Below are 25,964 nucleotides of genomic sequence, written 5' to 3'. Positions count from 1 at the left end.
GCAAAAATGTTGCCTGCAAGGATAAGCAACTATGTTACAAATGGTTAAATATGGAGGCTTGACGGAGTATCTACTTGGCACCTAACTGCTTTTTCAGACTGATGCTCTGTAATAACGCTTGTTCCTCTCTGATTGCTGCAAGTATTGGAAGTGAGAGGAGCTTTTGACACCCAAATCCTATTTCCAGAGGGTGTACATTTCAGTACAAATTCATATGCTGTCACTCGGAAAGGCCAGAAGAAAGGTAAATGTGGAAGTGGGAAAATTCACACAAACAACTAAGAACTTGGTGTTATGGCGCAATATCATACTGCAAAAGAATAAATCTCTTGGCGTTAAAGCCCGTTACTTGAGTTGAGGGATTGCTAAATCTTCAATTTTTTGCTTGCTAGCTTTATGAATTAATGGTCCCTGCTGGCAATTCCTTTTCTTTCCTCGTGAATGATTCCTGCATTCGGGCTTCACTGTGTCTTGCCCAAATGCAGAATTTCAAGGCAAATAGAGGTTCTGCTGACCTTCTGCTCCTCAGTTGGTTCCAGTGGTGCAGCACAGACATACTAGAGAGGTGGACCTTGTCCCTCAGCTACAGCCACAGAGGCAGAAATGGCAGCCATTCATTTTAATGGAGTAGCTTGCCCTGTGGTCAAAGTTAAGTGCAGCTAGGTGTTTGAATTGTTTTACTTCATTTTAATGTTTTTAATTGTTATTTTAAGGTGCTTAAATTATCAAAGAATATTTTCACTTCAACTATTTAACTGATGTTTAATCAGACATTTAAAAAAAAAACTTTGGTGTAGGTGAACTGTGAAAGGCTGTCATACCATTACAGGGGCAGGGCTTGAGGAGATGATGTCTGAGACCTACCTTCCTCTCACACCCTGCTCCGCCTTGTGGGAAGTTTCTCCAGTACGAAGGACAGCTCATCCCTTCCTCCACAGTTGAAAGGTGGTTTTATGGCTGAGCAAGGACCCGAGGCATTAACTCTGAGCAACAGGCCAGGCCCAGCATGATCCAGCCTGTGAAAGTCAAGACACGAGATGTTTTATGTGATTCTCAAGAGTGGATTGTGACTAAATCTGACATTTGTCTTCAGAATATAAGAGAAGCTAAATGCGTTCACTATTATACCTGCATAAATGATACTGCAGCTGGGAGATGTTTGAGATGTTTTCCTGGTAAACTTGGTTATCTAAAATTCTAATGCACTGTTAGCTGAATTCTGATGTCAGTCTCAGTTTACTGAAACCCACAACCATGCCCTTTGTCTCCTCAACACTGGGCATTTCCAATGTTATCCCCACTGGAACTGTTGTTTATTATGTAAACGTATCTTACGTTGCCTGTATTCTACCCCAGACCTCCTGTGGTTCTGGCAAATTCTCACCAAATTGGATTACAGTTTTCTGTAGTCTCCAATGGAATTCCCAGCCTTGGGCTTAACTCCATACATGGTTTTTCTTCCCTCTTTTTTTTCTTCTGAAATAAAAGCAGAAAATAATGGACAGGCAAGGCAATTTCTATGCAGAGAGCAATAAAGTTAATGGGCCGAACTCTGGATTTGACATCCTTCTGTTGTCCAACGCTGAAAGTATCTTTGAATTGCACAGTGCATAGCAGTTGTTGGAAATGCTGGAGGGCAGTTGCCAATGTTCCTAACTCCCTGCCTTGTCCAGAGATTCGCAGTTGAAATCCAGTGGCGATTCCAAATGATGCTGGACCAAAGGGCTGAGTGCACCTGGTGCCTCAGCTTTATGGCAGGCACACCTGGTCTGCAAGCACTAATCCCCTCCTGGACTAACCAGCAGTAAAAAGTAAGTGCAATTTAGTTTTTTGTCTTTCTTTATTATATTTCTGTTTTAATTACAGTAATATAACGATGGAACTCAATGCTTTTTTTTTGTTTTTAATTATTTTTTAATATTGGTTTTATTCTGAATTCTTTAAACCCATGTGAACTGGTTTTGAAGTTCTCTGAATATTAGATACGTCTTGAACCAATGAAGGAAGCTTTTGAGAGCAGCAAGTTGTCCAAGCCTTGTGCCACCAGTCACTGTCTGCTCTACCTCGTGAGGCTTCTGGTACATTGGTACCCGCAGGTGCTGCAGCAGCTGGGGCCGGCCACCGGAGTAGCACAGGGACCAACAAATGGTCAGATTGTGCACCAGCTGGCCCAGTGTCAGAGGTTGATGGCCTTTCAATAGAACAGTGGGAATTTAGAGAAAAAGCAATTTTAACAGATTTAAAAAGATGGAAGAGGAGGAGGAGAAAAGAACAAAGAAAAAGTAAGAGAGCAGAAAGTTCAGTCTGGAGGAGCTTTAAATGAACACAAGAAATAGGAGCAGGAGGAGGCCAACTGGCCCGTCGAGCCTGCTCCGCCATTCAATTAGATCATGGCTGATCTGGCCATGGACTCAAATCCACCTACCTGCCTTTTCCCCATAACCCTTAATTTCCCTACTATACAAAAATCTATCTGTGTCTTAAATATATTTAATGAGGTAGCCTCTACTGCTTTCCTGGGCAGAAAATTCCACAGATTCACTACTCTCAGGGAGAAGCAGTTACTCCTCATCTCTGTCCTAAATCTATTCCCCTGAATCTTGAGGCTATATCCCCTAGTTCTAGTCTCACCTACCAGTGGAAACAACCTTCCTGCCTCTATTTTATCTATCCCTTCCACAATTTTATGTGTTGTTATAAGATCCCCTTTAATTCTTCCGAATTCCAGCGAGTATAGTCCCAGGCGACTCAATCTCTCCTCACAGACTAAGCCCCTCATCTCCGGAATCAACCTGGTGAACCTCCTCTGCACCGTCTCCAAAGCCAGTATATCATTCCTCAAGTAAGGAGACCAGAACTGCATTGCAGTACACCAGGTGCGGCCTCACCAGTACCCTGCACAGTTGCAGCGTAACCTCCCTGCTCTTAAATTCAATCCCTCTAGCAATGAAGGCCAACATTCTATTTGCCTTCTAGATAACCTTGAAAGAAGCAGAGTTGCAAGTTATTCTCAAGTTACAAAGGAAAATATTGTGAATGTTGGAAATCTGAAAGAGAAATGCTGAAATTGCTTAGCTCAACTGAAACTTTGACTCTGTTTCTCTCTCCATTGATGCTGCCTGTCATGCTGAGTAAATACAGCATTTTCTGTTTTGATTTTGGATTTCCAGCACCTCCCATTTTTTCCTTCTGAATGCTTTTTATAGGCTCCAAAGGCTGTTTTCCATTGCACTGATGGTTCTGAAACTGACCTGGGAGAGCAACAGACTTGCACGGCAAGAACTTGTGCAGTTTTGATTCCTGGACTTCATTTAATTAGTCAGGTCTGAAAACCTCCAAACTGTTAGGTTCACTGCCTGGCTAGTAGAACTGAATGAAAGTCTAAGGGTCTGTTGCCAGGTACCAAGGGATAAAATTCTGAGTGTCAAATGGAGGAGGAGTGATTGTGATGGAACGGAGTGCTGTTCCTCACTTCATCTCCCGATGAGTTTGATTTCAGATACTGGCAACGGGAAGATGCAGACTGGATGACGTACAGAGTGCAGGTGTTCTGCAAAATGGTCACCTAGTCTGAATCTTCCCGTTGCCGGTCACCTCAACTCCCCCTCCCACACTATCACTGATATGACAGTCCTCGGCCTCCTCCACTGCCAGGAGAATTCCAAATGCAAACTGGAGGAACAGCACCTCATTTCCCGTCTTGGAACCTTACAGCCTAACAGCATGAACATTGAATTTGCCCACTTAAAGTAATCCCCACCCCCCCAATCATGCTGCTTCTCCTAGCCTATCTCTCTTTTTTTCTACCCTTTTTTTTCCTTTTCTCTCCTTACCTTTGACCCGTCCCCCAGTGGATCTGCTCTCCCCTCCTCCCCCGCACCTGCCTGTCACTATCTCTTACCTGCATCTACCTATCACCACCTTGTGCCCACCCTGCCTCACCTCTTTTGTCCACCTGTCACTGCTCTGTTTTTCCCTCCTATATATTGGGCTTCCCCTTTTCCTATCTTCAGTCCTGAAGAAGGGTCCTGGCCTGAAACGTTGACCGCCTGCTTTTCTCCACGGATGCTGCCTGGCCTGCTGAGTTCCTCCAGCATCATCGTGTTTTTCATCTAGATTCTAGCGTCTGCAGTCCTTCGTTTCTAAAGTTTAATAAACTATTTGTTTTAATCGATGTTACTGAAGTAAATGTTATGTCCTTGAGTGGTAGATGTATGGAATGGCTCCAAAGCATAGTTTAAAAAAACAAGCTGCTCGAACCCTCCTGGCATCATCGATGCTTTGTGCATTTATTCCCCGGCTTGATATTTATTATGGAAAAATATAAAGGTGGCTGTGTAATTTGATTCTGTTGTAGGGAACCTGTGTTGCTATGTGAAGAAAATGCTTTGCATGACAGAAATATCAGCCTTTCACTCCCACAGAGCAAGGATAGCAGTGCCCTGATAAGATTGTTATTGTGATAGCCCACTCCCTCCCTCTCCCTCCAAGGTATTATTTACTGTAAGCAGTATTAAGTTGTTTCCCTAGATATATTAACAAATATGTTTCTTTTTTCAGTATTGTGTCAAGTAAGTAAATGAGAGGCACACAATTTCCCAGGTAGTGTGCTGTTGTCGGGCCTTCAATTCTCCAATTTGGTAGTTAGGAATCATTCATCATTTCAAAGGGATTAAAAAAAATCATAAAGATGGTGCATATGCTGAGGATGGTCTTAAAAACAGAACTAGAGTAAATCCTGAGAAACACCAATTTTTGCAACGTAGTTAGTTATATTGATGTTAGGAAATACACAAAATACCTTCTGTTGCATACAGTCTGCCAATTAATTATGTACCTTTTGAAAGTTATTGCAACTAAGGCTAAAGTTGTGTCAGTTGTCTGTTAATATAATAATTAAGGATTCTAGGTTCTTGGGCACTGAATGAAAAACCATGTGACTTTAGAATGTACACTTTCACTGACTTACTATAAAAGCAAGGATGTACTGCTGAGGGTTTATAAGGTGTTGGTCAGACTGCATTTGAAATATTGTGAGCAATTTTGGGTCCCATTTTGAAGAAAGGGATGTGCTGGCCCTGGAGAGGGTCCAGAGGAGGTTCACAACAATGATCACCGGAATGAAAGGCTTAACATATTAAGAGTGTTTGATGTCTCTGGGCCTGTTCTCGATGTTCAGAAGTGTGGGGGGGGGGGGGGGGGGGGGGTGGTGGGAAGCTCACTGCAACCTAGTGGATACTGAAAGGCCTGGATAGAGTGGATGTAGGGAAGATGTTTCCATTAGCAGGAGCGTCTAGGATCCAAGGGCACAGCCTCAGAATAAAGGGACACCCCTTTAAAACTAAGATGAGGAATTTCTTCAGCCAGAGGGTGGTGAATCTGTGGAATTCGTTGCCACAGAGAGCTGTGGAAGCTAAATCATTGTGTGTATTTAAGGCAGAGATTGATAGATTCTTGATTGGTAAGGGTGTTAAGGGTTACAGGGAGAAAGCAGGAGAATGGGTTTTAAAAAAAATCAACCATGATTGAATGGTGTAGCAGACTCGATGGGCCGAATGCCTACTTCTCCTCCTATATCTTATGGTCTTATGATCATTTTTGCACCATCCATTAATGATCTTGTGTTAAGTGATCAACACATTACATTTATTCAGTACTTTTATTACAGTAAGGGTCCCAATAGATTTCACAGAAGCAACATCGTTAAAAAAAACCAAGGGACATTAGAGTAGATGACCTAGGTAAGTTTGAAGGAACTTTTTAAAGGAGGAGGGAGTGACAGAGAAGTTTAAGGATTGAATTCCAGAGGGTGTGATCTCGGCAACTGAAGGCATGGCACCAATAGTGGAGAACTTAAAATTGGTAACGCTCAAGGGAGCTTGGAGGAAAGCTGATCGCAGTGTGTTGCAAGGTTGGAAGTGAAATGGAGGGATATGAAAACAGTGGTGAGAATTTCAATATTGTTGCATTACAACTGGAAATGAGCGCAAGTCAAGTAGTACACCATTTCATGTTTGTGCAATTTAGGACGTGGGCAATGGAGTTTTGCATGAATTCAGAGTTTTGGATGAATTTATAAAGTGTAGAATGAGGAAGGCTAGCCAGGATTGCATTGGGATAGTCCTATCTAATCCTATAAGGCAAGAATGAAGGTTTCAGCGATAGGTAAAGTTGGATGGTGACATGATTGTGGTGATGGAAAACAGCTGAGTGATGGCACAGGAGTGGTTGGAAGTTCATTTTGGGTTTGGATGTTGTGACAGTATAGTTTACCCACTGACCCAGTCAGGGAGAGGATTGTAGTTGGAGCATGCACACAAGGTCATGTGGTGAGTACTGAAGACAGTGGCTCAGACTTGCCAATGCATTGCTGGGAATCCTTGGTTTCTGCATGTAATCCTGAACACTGATTCCCTCTTCTGGTTTTAGTGGCTTATTGAAGTATGCAATCTAAAGACTGAATCTTATCCTTTCTAGATTAGGGGAAAGTAATACCCTGGATTCTCATGTTTACTATGTTTGTAAAGTTTTCAGACTGGAGCATTCAGACAAATTGTCTTGATTGCCTGGATCGACCAACAGTGTCCAGTCCTATGTGGCTTTGGAGGTAATCATTTTATTTATTGAGAATGTTGGTAAAGGGAGTGTTTGAAGGGGAAATGAGGGAATTGTGAGAAACTTTCTTCAGAAAAATATGTTTTTGGGTATATGGTATAGTAGATGGTATTTTTAGTGAGAAGGATTCTAGATCTAGTCTTTTTCCCAGGTTGATATGTCAAAAACTAGAGGACATAGCTTTAGGTGAGAGGGGGAAAGTTTAAAGGAGATGTGGTGTGGTAAATCTTTTACACAGAGTGGCAGGTGCCTGGAATGCACTGCCAGGGTGGGGGTGGAAACAGACGTGATAGTGGCATTTAAGAGGCATTTTGACAGGCACACGAACACTTAGGGAATGGAGGAATATGGGATCATGTGCAGGCAGATAGATTTAGTTTAATTTGGCATTGCGGTTGGCACAGACATCTTGGGTCAAAGGGCCTCTTCCTTGCGCTGCTCCATGTTCTATATAACCCTGAAGACATGATTGAGTGATCGAGCTGTACAAGTAGTGGCTGGGTGTAAGATGAGGAAGAGTTTTATGATATGATATAAAATATCAATCAGTTTATAATTAATAAATCATTTCCAGCATACTGAAACAAAACTATCAAGTCACATTATTATATTGAGTTGTGTTTTTGCCAATTCATAGGTTGTGTACAACCAGCTAGAGAGCTTTGGGAATGGCCACAAGAAGTCAGTAGTGGAACGCTTTGTGGAATTCTACAAGACAATGTGGTCAGTGAATGGACATAATTTAAGAAAGATCTTCATAGGAAATCGAGCACGAGAAGGAAAAACAAAGGTAATATGTGTGGAGTGCATTTGAACTCTTTCAAAAATAATGCAGGAACTAATACAAATGATATCTTACAGTGTGTTAAAATCACATACAATATTTATAATTCTGTGCTTGTATGTATGAGTGACTTTATCATAGGGCTGTTCTCCAATCTTTGAGTAGAACAGAGCCGTCAGTCACAGGTCTATACTCACTCTTTCCCAGTCCCACAGAAGTTAAAATATACAAATAAATTGTATTTTCTTGAAGGGAGAGGGCAAAAATTAGCGTGCGTGCCATTATTGTGCTCCTTCTGTTGAGCACAAAAGCAGCAATAACAGAAGACCGGCTTGTAAGCTGGGAAATAGCTCAACTTAGAAAATATAGGTCGGACATAAATAGTACAAGTGATTTCAGTTAAGGTTTCTCAGACACTGGAATCAAAACTGTTCATTATATTGGAGTCGGGTTCTTTGAGATTCATAATGTTTGTAGTGCCAGCTGGGGACCCTGGGAATTGCCTGTGAGTCTATCATTTATCATTTAGATTCCCCCTCCAATTGGTGAATGGTCATAGACAAACCAAAACTCTTTTGTAAGGTGAGACTGGTCTGTTCAGTTTGACCTTGGGTAAATTATTGATTTCTGAAAACTCTGGATTGGGAAGAAAAATGATCAGCCAGATTTCTTGCTGAGCCTATTATTCAATGAGCCTACCTGGAAGGTGATGCTTGTGGGGTGGGGAGAGGGAGGAACTTAGTTTGCCTTTGTGTGAAGCAAATAACTAGCATTGTTCACTCAATCAAAGAAACTATCTAATCCCAAGTGGTACAGATGGCATTAAGTGAGTTGTATCTGAAGGTAGTGCCCTTAGAAACGAATATGGCAGTTACCTCATATTACTGGAAGTTAATGTATTAACAAAATATGGACAGTTAAAACTCTTGTAGGTTGTGGTCACTCAGCATTTGGACCTCATCCTACTCATCCCCAAGCTGAGTGGAGACCATTTCAAACAGCAGTTGAAGTCCAGGGTTCTGAGATGACCTCTAACTAGACTAGAAAGGGATAGCTGACAGCTATCTAGACAGGTCTTTAAGACCAAACAGTAAATTCACTGTCATCATTACCAATACCAGTTTTTCATTCTGGATTTATTTATTAATTCCCCAGCTGCCTTGGGAATTCAAAACTGTCTCCAGGTCAGTGGTCTGGTCTTCTGACTGAGTTTTATGGTTTAATCACAAGACTGCCATGCCTTGTACCTCTGCAACATGTTGCCACATAATTTAAAAAGGGAATAGCAACAGCAACACTAATACCCCTGTGAAGGATCTTGGGATCTTTTTACTTCACTAAAGTAACACAGTTAAATGAAGTAAAATATCCATGATGCTTCACAAGAGCATTATTGGATAAAAAGTTGACACTGAACTATCTAAGGTTGTGACTGAAAGGAATGGTTCTGTGAATAGGGCTGTCCTGTGTGGTTACTTGACTAGTTTGTGGCACAGCTTTCCCAATTTGAGCAAGTTGAGGAGGATTTTGCAGTGGTGTCTGGACTAGATGAGCATTTGCTATGCTTAAGTTCTGTTCCTGAGTAGATGGGTGATTTGGCTGGTTTTGGGTTTTTTTTTGTAGCAACTGACTTGGCAACTTGCAAAGCCACTGAGGAAGACAGTTGATCTGGAGAAAGGCGGTAGATTTCGTCATATTACGGTTGTACAAAAATGTTGGTTAGGCCAAACTTTTAGCCATTGTGTGCCATTCTAGTCGCTGTGCTACAAGAAAGATTAAGCTAGAGAGGGTGCAGAAAAGATTCACAGGAGGTTGCCTGGATTGGAGGGGTTGAATTACAAAGCGAGATTGCATAAGCTGGGTCTGTTTTCCCTGGAGCAAAGGAGGCTGAGAGGTGACATGATAGAGGTATAATAAATCATGAGAGGCATAGATAAGGTAGGTATCCAGAGTCTGTATCCCATGGAAAGGGTGTTCAAAACTAGAGAGCATGGGCTTAAGGTGAGAGGGAAGAGGTTTTAAAGGAGATTTGAGGGGTAAATTTTTCCACATAGAGTAGTTGGTGTTTGGAATAAGCTGCCAGATGAGGTGGTGGAGGCAGGAACAATTACAACATTTATCTGGAAGGGTACTTGAATGAGCAGGGCAGAGAGGGATTAGTATAAATAGGCATGATGGTTGGCATAGATGCAGTGGGCCAAAGAGCCTGTTCTATGCTGTACATCTCTCTGACTCTAAAGGGCAATTGTGAACTAGATGGGTTCTTACAACAGTATGGCTTTCACACTCAGCAGTGTGAAAAACTAACTTGCACAAGATTATTTAATTGATTGAGTTAAAGAAATCAGGTGCAATGGTGAGAACTGAATACTTGTCTCCAGGTTAATACTTTGTGCTTCTGTCAGTGTTAATATCCCACGGCTTTAACCTCCATTAATAAACTATTTGCGTCTGTCAAGGTAAAGGATGGAGCACGTTCTGTGTCCAGAACAATCCAAGCTAATTTCTTTGATGGAGCTAAACAGGAAGCCATTGATTTGCTTCTTATGGGGGACTTCTACAGTGAGGATTATGCAGAAAAAGGCGAGGATTCTTATGGAGAGCAGTGCACTTGTCAGTAAGTAACCAACTTCATGACAAACTAATACATCTTAATCTTTCATTTTTTACCCATGATGTTGTCTTGTGCTTTCAAAAGAAGTCAGTGATGTGAAATAATGATGGATGTTTTATTGTCCAATAGCACCTCCTGCAATTTTGCAAGCAATGTGTGAACGCCATACAGAATACACTAATTCCAAACCGTGCTCACATCAGCGTGGGTTCCTGGAATGTAAATGGTGGTAAGCAGTTCAGAAGCAACATGCTCAGTATTGTGGATCTCAGTAGCTGGTTACTTGATGGTCTCCAACAGTGTGAAGAACCTAAGTTCCAAAGTAAGTTGCTAAATTTTTGCTTTTCAAGCTTCTAAGTTGGATGAATATGTTCAAATAATGTGAAATTTCATTCAGAGTTAAAATAACTTCATTGGCCGGGCTCAGACACTCTGCAGGTTATTTAACAAGAATTGTGTAACGTTTGTGTTATTGGGAATTTGAATGTTGTTTATAGAAATACAGCCAATTGAAGTAATATAGTGAATGCACAACTAATACAGTGCAAAGGACTGAGCCAGTAAACTGAGTATGATGAGAGTTGGATCAAATATTCTAAACATTCCATATTGGCATCATTAGCAACACACTGGAACTCGTGTGTATTGTGGCCCGAGCCATTAGATACGGTCTCTTTATTAGTCACACGTATATCGAAACCCACAGTGAAATACATCTTTTGCATAGAGTGTTCTGGGGGCAGCCCACAAGTGTCGCCACGCTTCCGGCGCCAACATAGCATGCCCATAACTTCCTAACCTGTACGTCTTTGGAATGTGGGAGAAAACCGGAGCACCCGGAGGAAACCCACGCAGACACAGGGAGAACATACAAACTCCTTACAGATGGCGGCGGGAATTGAATCTGGGTCACTGGCGCTGTAAAGCGTTACGCTAACCGCTACACTACAGTGCCTGCCGTTGGAGTTGCAGTTCTCTTTTTTTTGTATTTTCATTGACCTTCATGGAAACATGGGTAACTGAAATATTTTCATTAACAGGTGAGGAACAAACTACCCTGTAGTTTGCTATGTTTTTTATAGTTCTGCTGGAATGCAATAGTTGTACTCCTTAAAAAAAACCTTGTATTATGAAAGGTAGCATTGTAAGAACAATTGTCAATAGGAGAAAGGGGTTAGAGGCTTGAGAGTTTCAAACTTGCAATAACAAAGTTATTTTTCCTGCAGGATTTTCAAAAACAAAGATGCTGTAACTAATTGGGCCTGGGTAATACAAATGGTGTTCCCAAATTCATTGATCACATTATATCCAATTCGCTTTATGGAAACACCTTATAGCAGAACTACCTGTACTATTGAAATGTGTTGCAGGTGACAATGTCTCTTTGTTAAAATGAAAGCAGAATATTTTGCAGATGCTGGAAAGCTGAAAAAAAAAGATGTGGGAAATGGTCAACAGATCAGGCAGCATTAGTGGAAAGAAAGGAAAAGTTAATGTTTCAAGTTGGTTACTTTTCATCGGAAGTGAAAGATTATAATTATGATCAACAGAAACGGAAAAAAAGATGAATGGAAGGAGTAACGAACAAAGATGTAACAGTTAAAGAGCAAGAATGATCAAATAGCTAAGTAATGAAGGCAGAACTGAATAAGCAGAGAAGCAATAGTAAGGGAGAAATAAAAATCTCAGGTGTACCAGCTGTTCTTTCAACATGGACCGAGGTGGGGATTCTACCTCAAGCATTCACTCACATGTCCTCTGCTCTGTGGCTTTGGTCTCTGACGAGAGCAACAGCGGAATGAGGCCATAGATGAAGAGTTGGGAATGGGCTCATTGAGAATTGAAGTTGATGCTTATAATTGTACGTGTAGACTGATGTGAATGAAGGGTTCAGTAGAGTTTCATCCTTTAAAAATTTTGATAAGCAATCTACCAACCATTATGACAAAACGTTTTGAAGTGTGGATAAATACCTATTGATTTTCTGTGAGGAGAATGAAAGGCAAGAAAAATAAGTCAATCCTCAGTAATTGGTTAATGTTCACTTAGGAGGACACAGCCAGTATCGTAGCTAAATGGAGGTAGAAGAGGAAATGCATTTGATAAATACAAGAAACTGGCCACGTCTGAGACTAAAGAAAAATAATGCAGCTGGTCTAAATTGGTTGTCTTAATGTAGGGGGTGGTTGTGGAAGTTGCAGAGGCATCGTACGGTGGTCCAGCCCACTGAGAGAGGTGGTGGAGGATTGGAAGCGTTACTGAATTATATAGAGAGGGTTGTGGAGAGTAAAGTGGTTGATGATTTATATGCGGGCTTCCAATAGGTAATCGACACAGCAGAAACAAAGGCCACTGGATTAAAGGCTAGTGGCTGCACACGTCTGCCATTGGCTCAGGAGTGATGAGTAAAAGCAAAATGTTAGAAATCTGAATGGAAATAGAAAATGCTATAAACACTCAGCAGGCCAGGCAGCATCTATAGATCGAGAAGCACCTTTCAGGGTGATGACTATTTATTAAGACTCAGAAAAATTAAAGCTGAAGGAGGTTTTAATTTGCAGAGAAGGAGGGAGAGTGAAGAGAATCAGAAGGTCTGTAATTGGATGGAAGGCAGGAAAGATAAAGTGACTGAATTGATGATGAAGCATGATAAATAACCAAGGGTATCTTCGTGGATTGTGTAAATAGCAGAAGATGAATAAAACCTTAAAAAACCCTGTAAGTTTGGAAACATGCGATGGAAGACTGAAAAGGGTGACGATCTGAAACAATTGAATTCTGTGCTGAATGCAGAAGGCTGTAATGTGTCCAGTTGGAAGATGAGATGCTGTTCCTCATCTTGTGTTGGGCTTTGAAACAACATAGGAGGCTAAAGGTGAAGGTCAGAATGGGATGAAGAAACAAAGTGACAGACAAAGACAAGCTCAGGGTCACCCTTGTGGACTGAATGGAGGTGTTCTACAAAGTGGTGAGCTAATCCGTGTTACGTTTGCTTGGGATCCATGATATTGAGATATGAGAGGGTAGAAAGGCAGATGTTGCAGTTCCTGCAGATGTGGATATTGGTGGAAATGGAAGAGTGAACCATAGTAGTAAGAAGAACTTGTCTTCGGACTGGAGGGAAGGTTACGGAAATTTTCCCTTTTTTTTGTGTGAGGACACTATTCAAAGAATAAAAGTGACCTACACTCAGGAATAATTAGAAAATCTGCGTATGACATTAAACATGGAAATCCTGTAAAATGTTGCCAGCAGACCATTGGAGTGGTGAAATGGAGGCATGTGGCAGTTATGTGTAACCTAGAGTGTGTAAGGTGAATCATTTTGTGAGGGGGAAAATGAGCAATGCTACAATTGGAAAGGTTTTGACAATCAATGTGATGTCTCTGGCAGGGCTGGTAATCATTGTCCACCCACATTACCCCCTGAACTAAGTGGTTTGTTAAGTCGCATAAACCACATTGGTGTGCCTGGTGTCACATACAGGCCAGACCAGGTAAGGTGGCAGATTTCCTTCCCTGCATGACATCAGTTAACCAGACTAACTTTGTCAACAATTTGGTAGTTTCATACAGTTTAATTAATAGGATTTTTATTCTATATTTTCTTAATTACAAATGTAAAGGTCATATTTGTCATGGTATGATTTAAATGGCTTCCTCTGTGCTGTAATGCAGGTGGGACAAGGGAGTAGTGTCAATTCAGCAGTCAATGGAATTCTGAATGATGTAGCTGTTCAAACATAAGAAATAGAGCAGGAATAGGCTACACCATCCTTCAACCCTGCTCTGCCTCACATGAACATCATGATTGATCCTTTACCTCAGGTTCACTTTCCCACTCAATCTCCAAAGCCTTCTATTCTTTTGGTATCCTTGTGGTGACCCACCTTCGCAAGCGAACCGGCTCCGAAGTTGGCGCGCACGTCGGCAGACAGGCCAGCCACAAAATGGCACTGGGCCGCCGCCGCCTTCAATAGCGAGGGGAGAAAGCCTGCGCGCGGGAAGAGGTTCAGTTGGCGCACCTCTGACGTCATTGCCGCGCGTCAAGCGCGGGAACTTAACTGCTTAAAAGCCGGCGCAGCAAGATTCGAATGAACCAGTCTCGAGTTCAACCCACCGACTACGTGTCGTTGTTCCTAGCTCAGTGCGTAGCCCATCGCTACATTGGTGACCCCGATGGCCCAAATGGGATTCGAACCAAAGATGATCGACTCTTCATCGGTTCACGCAGTTTCTCTGAAACTGTCACCCTTCTGGACGCTGCGACCACGCCTGTGGTTTGACCAAGCAGAGGCCCAGTTCCAAATTTGGCAGATATCTTCTGATTCCACGCGTTACTATTATGTGGTGAGCTCCCTTGACCAGGAGACAGCCTCCCAGGTTGAGGATTTCATACAGTCGCCCCTGGAGGAAGGCAAATATGCAGCATTCAAAGCACTGCTCGTACGGACCTTCAGCCTCTCACGACGGGAGCGCGGTGCCCACTTGCTGCACCTGGACAGTTTGAGGGACTGGCCGCCTTCAGCACTAATGAACGAGATGCTGGCCCTGGCTGACGGACACAAGCCCTGCCTCATGTTCGAGCAGGCGTTCCTAGAGCAACTGCCCGAGGACATACATCTGCTACTGGCCGACACAGATTCCAGTGACCCCCGGAAGGTAGCGGCCCGGGAAGACGTACTGTGGAAGGCCAAGAAGGAAAGCGGGGATCGGTCGGCCAGATTACCGAGCCACGTGCCCAACGCCAGGACAGACCAGGCCCGGCAACAGAGCGCACTCAACCCAGAGGCAGGAGTGAGGAGGCCACTGTACAGTGGTGTTTCTACCACCAGTGGTGGGGCGCAGAAGCCCGCCGGTGTCACCCGCCCTGTGAGTTCTCGGGAAACGCCAAGGCCAGCCGCCGCTAATGGCTATGGCGGCTGGCCACCAGGACAGCCTCGTGTACGTCTGGGACAAACAGTCAGGACGCCGCTTCTTGGCCGACACCGGAGCAGAAATCAGCGTCTTACGCCCGACAGGGTACGACACCCGCAACAGGGAGCCGGGGCCCACCCTGAGGGCCACAAATGGCAGCATGATACGCACCTACGGCACCCGCACAGTGCAGCTGCACTTCGGCACCAGCCGGTTCACGTGGGACTTCACACTGGCCGCTGTGGCCCAACCGCTCCTGGGGGCGGACTTCTTGTGAGCTCACAGCCTACTGGTTGACTTGCACGGGAGAAGGCTGGTCCATGCCAGGACTTTCCAGACATTCTCTTTGGGTGAAGCCAAGTTGCCGGCCCCACACCTGGACTCCGTCACGCTGTCGGACAACGAATTCACCAGAATCTTGGTGGACTTCCCATTGGTTCTGGCACCGCAGTTCACGGCAGCCATACCCAGACACGTAGTACAGCACCACATTCCGACCAAGGGACCACCCCTCCACGCCCGCGCACGACGGCTTCCCCCGGACAAGCTCCGCCTGGCGAAGGAGGAGTTCAAGAGGATGGAGGAATTGGGGATCGTACAGAGGTCAGACAGCCCATGGGCTCCCCCCCCCCCCCCCCACATGTGGTGCCCAAAGCAGCCGGAGGCTGGAGACCATGCGGCGACTACCGTCGACTGAACGAGGCTACAACCCCAGAGTGCTACCCTGTGCTGCACATACACAACTTTGCAGCAAACCTGCACAGGGCAAGCGTCTTTTCCAAGGTGGACCTCGTCTGGGGATACCATCAAATCCCGGTACACCCTGAAGACATCCCCAAGACAGCACTCATCACCCCATTCGGCCTGTTCGAGTTCCTCTGAATGCCGTTCGGCCTGAAGAATGCCGCACAGATGTTCCAGCGGCTAATGGATGCGGTGGGACGTGACCTGGACTTCGCATTCATCTATTTGGATGACATCCTCATAGTCAGCAGAAATCGTCAGGAGCATCTGCCTCACCTCTGCCAGGTCTAATCCCGCCTTTGTGATTTTGGCCTCACGGTCAACCTGGCCAAATGCCAGTTCGGACTCGACACCATCGACTTCCTGGGCCACAGGGTTACCAAAGATGGGGCAACGCCCCTGCCCGCCAAGGTAGACGTGATCAGCCACTTCACCCTGCCCAACACAGTCAAAGGCTTGCAGGAGTTCGTGGATATGGTCAACTTCTACCGCCTTTTCCTCCCCTCAGCAACCCGTGTCATGCGTCCTTTGTTCACCCTGATGTCGGGTAAAGGCAAGGACATTACTTGGGACGAAGAGGTCGTGGCCACTTTCGTCAAAGCCAAGGAAGCCTTGGCAGATGCCGCGATGCTGGTGCACCCCAGAACGGACGTTCCAACCGCCCTCACAGTGGACGCATCCAACACGGCAGTCGGTGGGGTGCTGGAGCAACTCATCGAGGGGCGCTGGCAACCCCGGTGTTCTTCAGCAGGCACCTGCGGCAACCCGAACTCAAGTAGAGTGTTTTCGATCAGGAGCCGTTAGCACTATATCTGGCCATCCGACATTTCCGGTATTTCTTAGAGGGCAGGCCGTTCACTGCATTCACGGACCACAAATCGTTGACCTTCGTGTTCACGAAGGTGTCCGATCCCTGGTCGGCCCGCCAGCAGCGACATCTGTCCTACATCTCCGAGTACACGACGGACATCCAGCATGTCTCGGGAAAGGACAACGTCGTGGCGGACGCACTCTCCAGACCAGCTATCTAAGCCCTGTCCCAGGGGTGAACTATGCAGCGCTAGTGGAGGCGCAGCAGGCAGATGACGAGTTGCCCAGCTACAGGACCGCAGTCTTGGGTTTGCAGCTGCAGGACTTTCTAGTAGGCCCAGGTGGGAGGACCCTCCTGTGTGATGTGGCTACCGGTCAAACTCGCCCCATCGTCCCGGCAGCCTGGTGGCGGCGAGTTTCGACTCCATACACAGTTTGGCACATCCATCCATCAGGACAACCGTCCGGATGGTCTCTAGCAGGTTCGTGTAGCACGGCCTTCGCAGATAGGTCAGTGAATGGGCCAAAACGTGCGTGCAGTGTCAAGCAGCCAAGGTGCAGTGGCACACCAAAGCCCCGCGGCAGCAGTTCGAACCCACCCACCGGAGGTTCGACCACATTCATGTGGATATCGTGGGGCCCCTGCCAGTGTCGAGAGGAGCACGGTACCTCCTAACTATGGTAGACCGGTTCACAAGATGGCCAGAGGCGGTCCCGCTCACTGACACCTCCGCCGATTCCTGCGCCCGAGTGCTGATCGCAACCTGGGTAGCACACTTCGGGGTACCGGCCCACATTACCTCCGACAGAGGCGCCCAATTCACCTCCAGCCTGTGGTCGGCCACAGCCACCCTGTTGGGAGCACGGTTACACCACACTACTGCCTACCACCCACAGTTGAACGGACTAGTGGAACGTTTCCACCGTCACTTGAAATCAGCTCTCATGGCCCGTCTGAAAGGGCCTAACTGGGTGGATGAGCTCCCCTGGGTCCTACTCGGAATCCGCACAGCACCCAAAGGGGACCTGCACACCTCGTCGGCGGAGCTGGTGTACGGCGCACCCCTGACCGTCCCAGGAGAGTTCCTATCAGCCCCAAGGGGGTAAGAGGAAGAACCCGCGGCAGTCCTGGACAGACTACGCGAGAGACTCGGCAACCTGGCCCCCGTACCGACTTCACGGCACGGACAGATCCCCACCTGCATACCCAAAGACCTGCAGGACTGTAAGTTTGTATTTGTACGGAGGGGCGCACACCGGACAGCGCTATAGCGGTCGTACAAGGGGCCTTCAAGGTGCTCAGGAACAATGGGGCCACGTATGTTCTAGACATTGGGAGGAAAGAGGAGGTTTTCACGGTGGACCGGCTCAAGCCGGCCCATGTGGACTTGGCGCAGCCGGTCAAGGTTCAAGCTCTGCGACGCAGAGGCAGACCGCCCAAACAGCAACTGATCCAGGCAGTGGACTTTGGGGGTTTATCGCCGGTTCTTGTGGGGGGGGGGGGGGGGGGGGGGGTTGAGGTGTTTCGTGGTGACCCACCTTCGACGCAAGATAACCGGCTGCAAGGTCAGTGTGTGCGTCAGCAGGCAGGCCAGCCACAAAATGGCACTGGGCTGCCTTCTTCAACAAGCGAGGGAGAAAGCACTGTGCGCGGGAAGAGGTTCAGTTGGCGCACCTCTAACGTCATTGCCCCGCGTCGAGTGTGGGAAGTTAACTGCTTAAAAGCCAGTGCGGCAAGATTCGAATAAACCAGTCTCGAGTTCAACCCACCAACTATGTGTCATTATTCCTAGCTCAGTGCGTAGCCCATTGCTACATCCTAAAATTTATTGGTCAGTGATAGATTGATGGGATGCTTTTGGAAGATCATTGAACTAATTCAAACACTGCATTCATGTGCCAGGAGCCTTACTCCTTGCATTGAGAATGTTCTCCCCTGAATGTGCATCAGGTTCCTGGTATGTTTCCAACCAGCCCTCCCCCACCACGAAAAACACATGGGGTATGGAATTTCCTTTTTTTTCTGTGTCTCTCCTGAATCGATGGAGCATACCTAAAAAACCTCAGAAGTCATTCTCTCTGGCTTCCAGCAATTAACCTCGTTCTGCACTCTGCTGAAATCACATTCTTTCTTCCATGTGCGTCCTACAAGTAGTGCTGGAATGCTGGCGGCAATAACAGTTACAATACCTGCACTGCAGTCAACAGTCACAGTTTAATTACTCACCACCAGTGGGTAATAAATTTAACCACAGTTTGTTCAAGCAAGACCTGGATTTGAAATTGCACAAGATTCAAGTCTTAGACTGATAGGAAAAAAAGGAAAACAAAATAATTTGTGCTGCCGGGTGTCAGAATGATGATTGCAGTAATTATTTAACTATTTGTTTCCTCCTTTATGTTCTCCACATAGATAATGAAAACTACCCACCAGATATCTTTGCGGTTGGATTTCAGGAAATGGTGGAGCTCAATGCTGGAAATATTGTTAGTGCTAGGTGAGCAAACCTGATCTGATACTTTTTGTTGCAATAGCCAAGGCTTCAAAGAATTGTTTGGTATTTTGTATTTGTTCTTCCTCTTGGTGGATGATTAATGGTTTCTCCTGTTGCTGCCATGTTATTGCCAATAGAATATTTTTGAATTAGGTCTGATTTACATGTACAATGCAAGTTCTTCACATTGGAGACCCTGCTAAAGTGCAAGCTGTTGGTCAAGTCTACCTTTATTAGGTTGCAGCCTGTTTTCTACATCGGGAAAGAAAATTTGTTTTTCCAATCTAATTCTAACACTAATTTAATTCAACTTACAATGTGAAGAGAAAAATTGCAAAAGTGGAAGTCTAATTTTAATTTAAAAGAATTTTATTTGGATTAGATTTATTTAGACTGTATTGTTTTCTATATATTTGAATGCCTTAGCTATTGATTGAGCAAAATTCCCTGCTGTGCAAAATCATTAAAAAGTACTAAGTTTTTCTTAAGCTTTGCTCCTTTTATTGCAGCACAACGAACAAGAAATGTGGTCAGAACAGCTTCAGAAGGCAATCTCAGAAACACACAAGTACATCATGCTGTCTTCAGGGCAACTTGTGGGTGTCTGCCTATTTATTTTTGTACGACTCCACCATGTGCCCTACATTAGGTTAGCAGTTACTGTTTAAGCAAATTTAATTTTGTTAAATTGCATTGAGCTAAAAATATTGTATCTTGAACTCTCCTGAAATTATTTCAGTCTCTATTTCTACCTTCACCTTTGCTTTATCCTCTGAATTTAATACCTTTATCAGTTCTGCCTGACTCGCTGGGTTTTTTGTTTTTGCTTCACTCTGGTAAGACCACCCACTAACAAAGAATTTCACAAAGATAATCTCAGAATTTTTTACCTCCTGAAATGCCTCTCCCCATTACCCCTCTACTTTTGCATTCATTTGGTCTTAGGCCCAACTGTTTTTACCTGTTTTATCAATAGCATTTACTGCAATGTTTGTGGCTTTTCACCAGTGATTCTTGTCTTTATCATGCAGTTACCAAGTAATGATCATCTCCAACTACCGTAGTCTGACTGCTACATTTGCCAAATATCTGACAGATAATATCTTGATGTGGAGTTGTTGTTCTCCATTGGTCAGGAACTCAACTGGACCATGCACATAAATACTTTAATTATAAGAAGAGGTCAGAGACTGGCACTTTGAAGGAATGGACTTGTACAGCAATAGACCTGTAAAGCCGTTCCAGCAGTACGAGGTGAAGTTGAGGTTTGTAGTGGAATACTGTTCAGTTCTCTGGAGTGTAATAGCAACAGCCCTGAAGAAGTCTCACAGCATTCAGGAGAAAGAAGTCTGCTTTATCAGCTGCCAATCTGACTGGGACACCTTCCCAAACAGCACTGTGGTCTCCTCTGCTACATGGACAGAGATGAGGAAGAATTTCTTCCCTTACAGGGTCACAAATCTTTGAAATTATCTATTCCAGAGAGCTGTGGAGGCTGAATCATGAATAATAGAGGGAAGTTGAGGGTTTTGGAGAGCAGTCAACAAAAAGTGGGCAACAACATATCATGTACGACCTCACTGAATGGTCAAGAGGGCTCAAGATCTGGCCTCCTACTACTGCAATGAAAGTTTGAGTCGATTTTGGACATGAAACAAGTAATCTGTCATTTCCACCTGCTGAAACTCACCTTGTGCCACCCCCTTCTAGGTTAATCATGCGCCTCTTTGCAATTTCTGATTTGCTTTGAGCCACCTTGTTCACAGAATGCTATTCCCACACATTGCTGAACACCTTCTGCCTTCTGGACTTGATGCAACTTTGCAATGCAAATGATCTCTTTCTCTCAAATACTGTCCCTCTTAAATTCAAAGTTTATTTTCAAAGCCACGATAGAAGCCACACTTACTGATATGGATATCAGTCTGGACTAATCACTTTACGTCTTTTGGCACACTGCTTTTGAGTGGCGTGGTGACTCACAATTCATTTTCTTGGAAATCTGTAGAATCTTAGACACTGGCACAATGATCAGTTTTGTTGGTTTAGGTTTCTAAAACTGCTGCTATCAACTCAAACCAACAAATGCTGCTGTGCCATTGAAATTGTAGTCTTTGCAAAATTTAAACTCCTATGTTTTTTGCTTTGATTAAGTTATGTTGGAGTCTGCATCACTGGGCTCTGGAATATCCTGGCTGAAAAATTTAGGCTGTAGATATTTGGCCTGGGTATATTTAAGACTGAGAAGAAAAGATTTTCAGCACTGAGAAAATCAAGAGAATGCCAGAGTGGAGTTCATGTGGTAGTTCAGCATAAACACATTGTTGCAGCAGACTCTAAGGGTCTTGCTTGTTAATGTTGTGAATAAAACAAGTGGGGAAGTGGAAAGTGAAACACAGGAAATATTTTTCTTTTTTTTCCAGAGAAGTTGCTGTTGATAGGGTGAAAACTGGGATGGGAGGAAAAACTGGGAATAAAGGAGCTGTGGCTATTCGTTTACAGTTTTACAGCACCACTCTCTGCTTTGTATGTGCCCACCTGACAGCGGGACAGTCACAAGTGAAAGAAAGGAATGAAGATTATCGTGAAATCATGCAGAAACTCAGCTTCCCCATGGTATTTATTCATTCACTTATTTATTACAAACTAACATTCTAAATAATGTTGGTGTGGACTAGCATAATGTCTTGTACTCTATGACCAGATTCAAGCTGAGTGCAATACCAGGAGATAAAGACTTCTCTTCATGTTTTTTTTATTCACTAGTTGCAACAGCCTGATATGACTGAGCTGGTCAATCCAAAAGCAGTGGCAATTGCTCATGGCCAATTGCACAAGACTTTTCCATGCACTGAAAGACAGTTTCAATCAGGGGAAAATATCAAGGTTGATTAAAGATGTTCATAGCAGGGTAAGAAAGTAGTCTAAAGGTGTAAAAAAAAACATGGTGCAATCAGGATCTAACTTGTAATTTTTAAAATAAAAATGTCAAAAACTAAGGTAATTAGCTAAAGACAATCCAATAAAAAGAGAACTGGTTTTGCAGGGAAAATGGGCAAATCAGGCAATGAAAAAAAAGGAAGAGAGATATCAAATTGGAAAGGGTAAAATACAAGTCAGATGTACTAAAGCAGGGTATGCCAAAAGTTCAGTTTGTATGCATGATGAAAATAGAACAATGGTTAGGTTTCCAAAAGACAGGTGTTAAACACAGAAGGAGAGCTGCCTGCTGAACCAATGCCAGGTTAGACCTGGCAGAAATTCAGCAACTCACCACTGAGAGGAAGAAAGGTACATTATGCATTTTTTACATTAAGTTAATTAATGTTTATTAAATATGCATTAAGTTAATCAATAAAAAATATGCATTAAATATTTATTAATAAAGTTACTCCTAAGTACTTTAAATGGTTTCTATTGGTTTTAAGCACTTGAATTTTATTTTACTTTTTTAAAAGGGCAGCACAGTGGTGCTGCTGCTGTGCACCAACTCTGGTTTGATCCCGATGTTTGGTGGTGTACGTGTGGAGTTTGCATGTTCTCCCAGGTACTGGGTACACATCCCATACCCTAAAGGCAGCTGGTTGTCAGGTTAATTAGCTGCTGTAATTCACACCGAGTGTAGGTAGTTGGTTGTGGAATCAGAGGAGTGTTAATGGCCTTTTGTGTGGGAGAGTACATCACAGGGAAATAAGTGGGGGGAATGGGATTGATTTCAGAGTAGGCATTGCCTCATTTGGGCTGATTTGCTTCCTGTGTTGTAAGGAAATATGAGATAATAGCATGTTTAATTTTTAATAGTCTTCAATGTTTTGTGTGTTTGAGTGTGTCAGAGACATTGACAAGTGTTTGGGTTTTGTGGAACACATGGTGAGTGTTGGGTAGAGTGTGCACAATATCAATTATTAACAAGATTAAAAATAAATTGCTGAAAAGAGTCAGCAGGTCAGGCAGATCTGTGGAAAGAGAAGCAATTAATGTTTAACATTTCCAGCTTCTACAGTTTTTTTTTGATGAACAAAATTAAATTTACCAGAGGAATTAGACTTCCTTTCAGGGGTCTCAATGGAATGTTGTCAACTCCAACAGCCGCTTTTCATAAATTTATATTAATGTTTCATTTGAAAAAAGCTAAATAATAAGTGAAAAATGTTTTCTCCTTTATCCAAAAAAAAATCTAAGACTATCTCACTTATTTGGTTAAATAAGTGCAACTTTTCTGCAGCTGTACTTACTGTCCACAAGGACATTTTCTCATCTGTTGGCTGGAAATAGCAGGTGTATTCCAGCAGTCTGTTGTTCAGCTGACACACAGTTTTAAAACTTAGCTTCTCCATCTTGGTCCTTGTTCTCAACATTCCTTCAGTTGGCACCATTTTCTGTTTTAAGTGCTGCACGGTTGTTAGCAAAGGTCGAAGGGATAATGTGCGTTTTTCCTCCTCGTGGCAGGGAAGGAATGTTTTCTCGCATGACTATGTATTCTGGTGTGGAGATTCAAACTTCCGCATTGATCTTCCACATGACGAAGTCATCCAACATATTAAGAGACAGGACTGGAAAGCTCTTCGGGCTTATGACCAGCTACAACAACAGAAGGCCGATGGCAAGGTGAGTGCAAAGAATGGGCAGGAGGATACAAAAGGGGATCTGTTCTAACAGTGCATTGCTCTTGCTTTGTTGTATAGATTGTGGTATATTGGGTGAATCATGGAAAACAGTTTTGAGCTGTAACTATAAGACGTTCCAGTAAGGAATGTGCTAGGATATATACACACAGTATATATAAAAATGAAGGAAATAGAGTTTGATTTCAAGGATGCTGCATGCTGAATTTATCTTTGATGACGCAATCATGGGAACAGGTTGAAGTGATTTGTGAACAAGAAGACATTGCCCTCCATTGATTTACAGTGTGAAGTTAGTAGAACATATTGTCTTTTAACTTTTCACACAAAGGACAGTCTGTCTGAACCTCTAGTTGTTATAGTGTGAAGATGAACACGTCTTATGGTGTGCACTAGTGACTTTAGAATATCTTTTGTTGCTTAAATTCAATTATGCCGAACAGGTGTGCTGTCTAACAAAATGGTTGGAACCACTGTACCGGGGGTGGATGATGTCAGAGGGCAAGTGAAGTGGGAACTCCACTCAAAACTATCTCAGTACTCACATGTTATCCTCTTCCTCAACTAGCCACTGACTTCATGTCTTCATTGATCCCCTCAAATAGGTACAGGTTTAAGTAATGAGGATTAGCCCAAATCGCCCTGAGAGAATACGCCACACCATTCCATAAGATCATGGCCCTTATGATGTTGGTCGCGGGATACACCTTCTCACCTGTTCCAATCACCTTTGATTCTTCTGTATTCCAATAACCTTGTCTTTGAATATATTAGACCCTCATGGCTCTCCAGTGTTGAGAATTCCAAAGATCCGTGGTCATCTGAGAGAAAGTTCATCTCCTTAAATGTACAACCTCTTATTTTGAAGTTAAGACACTTGGCTCTCAATTCTCCCAGAAGGAGAACTGTCCTCTCGGCATCTGTGCTGTTAAAATGTCTCTCAATCATTTTCAATCAGTTCAACTCTACTTCATGTAAACTTCAGTGAGTATTGGCCCAAACTAGTCCATCTTTCCTCATAAGGTAACACTTTCATTACAGGAATCGACCTTCCAGGAACCACGGTCCTTTATCTGTGTTAATATTTTATACCTGACCTGATGAATTCTTATCTCTTTGGTACAATAATCCTTTGTGTGGAACATAATTGAATACTTTGAGGAAATACAAATGTGCTATATCTACTGGCTGTCCTTGATTACATCATTGAAGCGCTGTAATAAATTTGTCAAACAAGATTTTCCTTTCAGAAAAACTTTCAAAAATTCTAATATCACTGTTACCACTTCCTTAATGATGGATTCCAGCATTTTCCTAATGACTGACATGATGCTAACTGGCTAAATATTTTCTGCTTTTCTGTCTCAGTTCATTCTTAAAGACACTTACATTTGCAATATTCTGTTTCCCTGGCACCTTCACTGAATTGAGAGCATTTTGGAAGATTGGAACCAATCCATCCACTATCTCTGGAAACATTTCTTTCAAGTCCCAAGGGCACAATTCATCTGGCCCAAGAGTTGAGATGTTGTCAGAGTTATTTGTTCATGAATCTTTTACTTCTCTTCCTTCCCCCAGTTCCCGGATTGTCTGATAGCATAAGGATGCTTTTACCGTCTCCTGTAGATGCAAAATAGTTTAAGCTCCCCACCGCTTCCTTGTTTCCCATTACTAATTCTCCAGACTCATCCTTCAAAGAGCAAATGTTTACTTTTGCTGTTCTCTTACATGTGCAACCAGTGCCTGCACGAAGCCAGCCCAGATGAGAAGCCCCCGGTCTGTGCATTCAGGCTATCACTTCACAAGTCTGGAAATTGGCTTTATAGGAAATTACCAGCTTTCACTTCCCTTGTACATTTACATGTAATGCACTGAGTGCTGGGCACATAGTACATGAGGAGGCAGTTTATCCATATGACTGGTGTTTGTGGGTGAGCATTCCACCCTCTGTATGAGATGTTAACTTCTCTCCAGTCTCTCCTGGCTGTTATTTTAAGACAATGCCTTAGCCTGCCTCCACTCTCCCCCTACACCAGCAGGAAGGGTTTCTTTAGACTTCACATTCCTTAAGAAGTTATAATCAAGTTCAAGTTATACTTTATTGTCATTCACCCATATGCTATAAAAACACATGGAGGAACAAAATGTCATTTCCCCCAGACTCTCTCAACAGAGGACGTACATAGAACAGAGGACATACAATAAACGCAGACAAAAAAAATTGTGCAAGTACAAATAGTGCAAAAAACAGTATATACAGAATACAAAATTAGTGCAGGGTTAGTGCAAAACCGAGGTGGATGAAGAAAATACAGAACTCAGTGTGTAGTCCTACCAGCAGATTTCCTGTAATCTCTCCTC

General features: G+C 43.7%; 1 protein-coding gene across 1 annotated transcript in view; it reads left to right on the top strand.

Moving 5' to 3' along the window:
* LOC127567992 (synaptojanin-2-like) overlaps positions 1 to 25,964 on the top strand; it is a 75,583-nt gene that overhangs the window by 31,975 nt on the left and 17,644 nt on the right. The window contains 13 exon segments of the mRNA XM_052011236.1: positions 4,561 to 4,571; positions 6,535 to 6,570; positions 6,573 to 6,646; positions 7,295 to 7,414; positions 9,859 to 9,984; positions 9,986 to 10,016; positions 10,143 to 10,201; positions 10,203 to 10,335; positions 18,897 to 18,981; positions 19,488 to 19,498; positions 19,501 to 19,627; positions 21,402 to 21,594; positions 23,428 to 23,586. Coding sequence (XP_051867196.1) covers positions 4,561 to 4,571; positions 6,535 to 6,570; positions 6,573 to 6,646; positions 7,295 to 7,414; positions 9,859 to 9,984; positions 9,986 to 10,016; positions 10,143 to 10,201; positions 10,203 to 10,335; positions 18,897 to 18,981; positions 19,488 to 19,498; positions 19,501 to 19,627; positions 21,402 to 21,594; positions 23,428 to 23,586 — 1,165 coding nt within the window.

This window comes from Pristis pectinata, chromosome 3 (genome assembly GCF_009764475.1).
Source record: "Pristis pectinata isolate sPriPec2 chromosome 3, sPriPec2.1.pri, whole genome shotgun sequence".
Taxonomy (NCBI): Eukaryota; Metazoa; Chordata; class Chondrichthyes; order Rhinopristiformes; family Pristidae; genus Pristis; species Pristis pectinata.
This window is presented reverse-complemented; position numbering and strand designations above follow the sequence as displayed.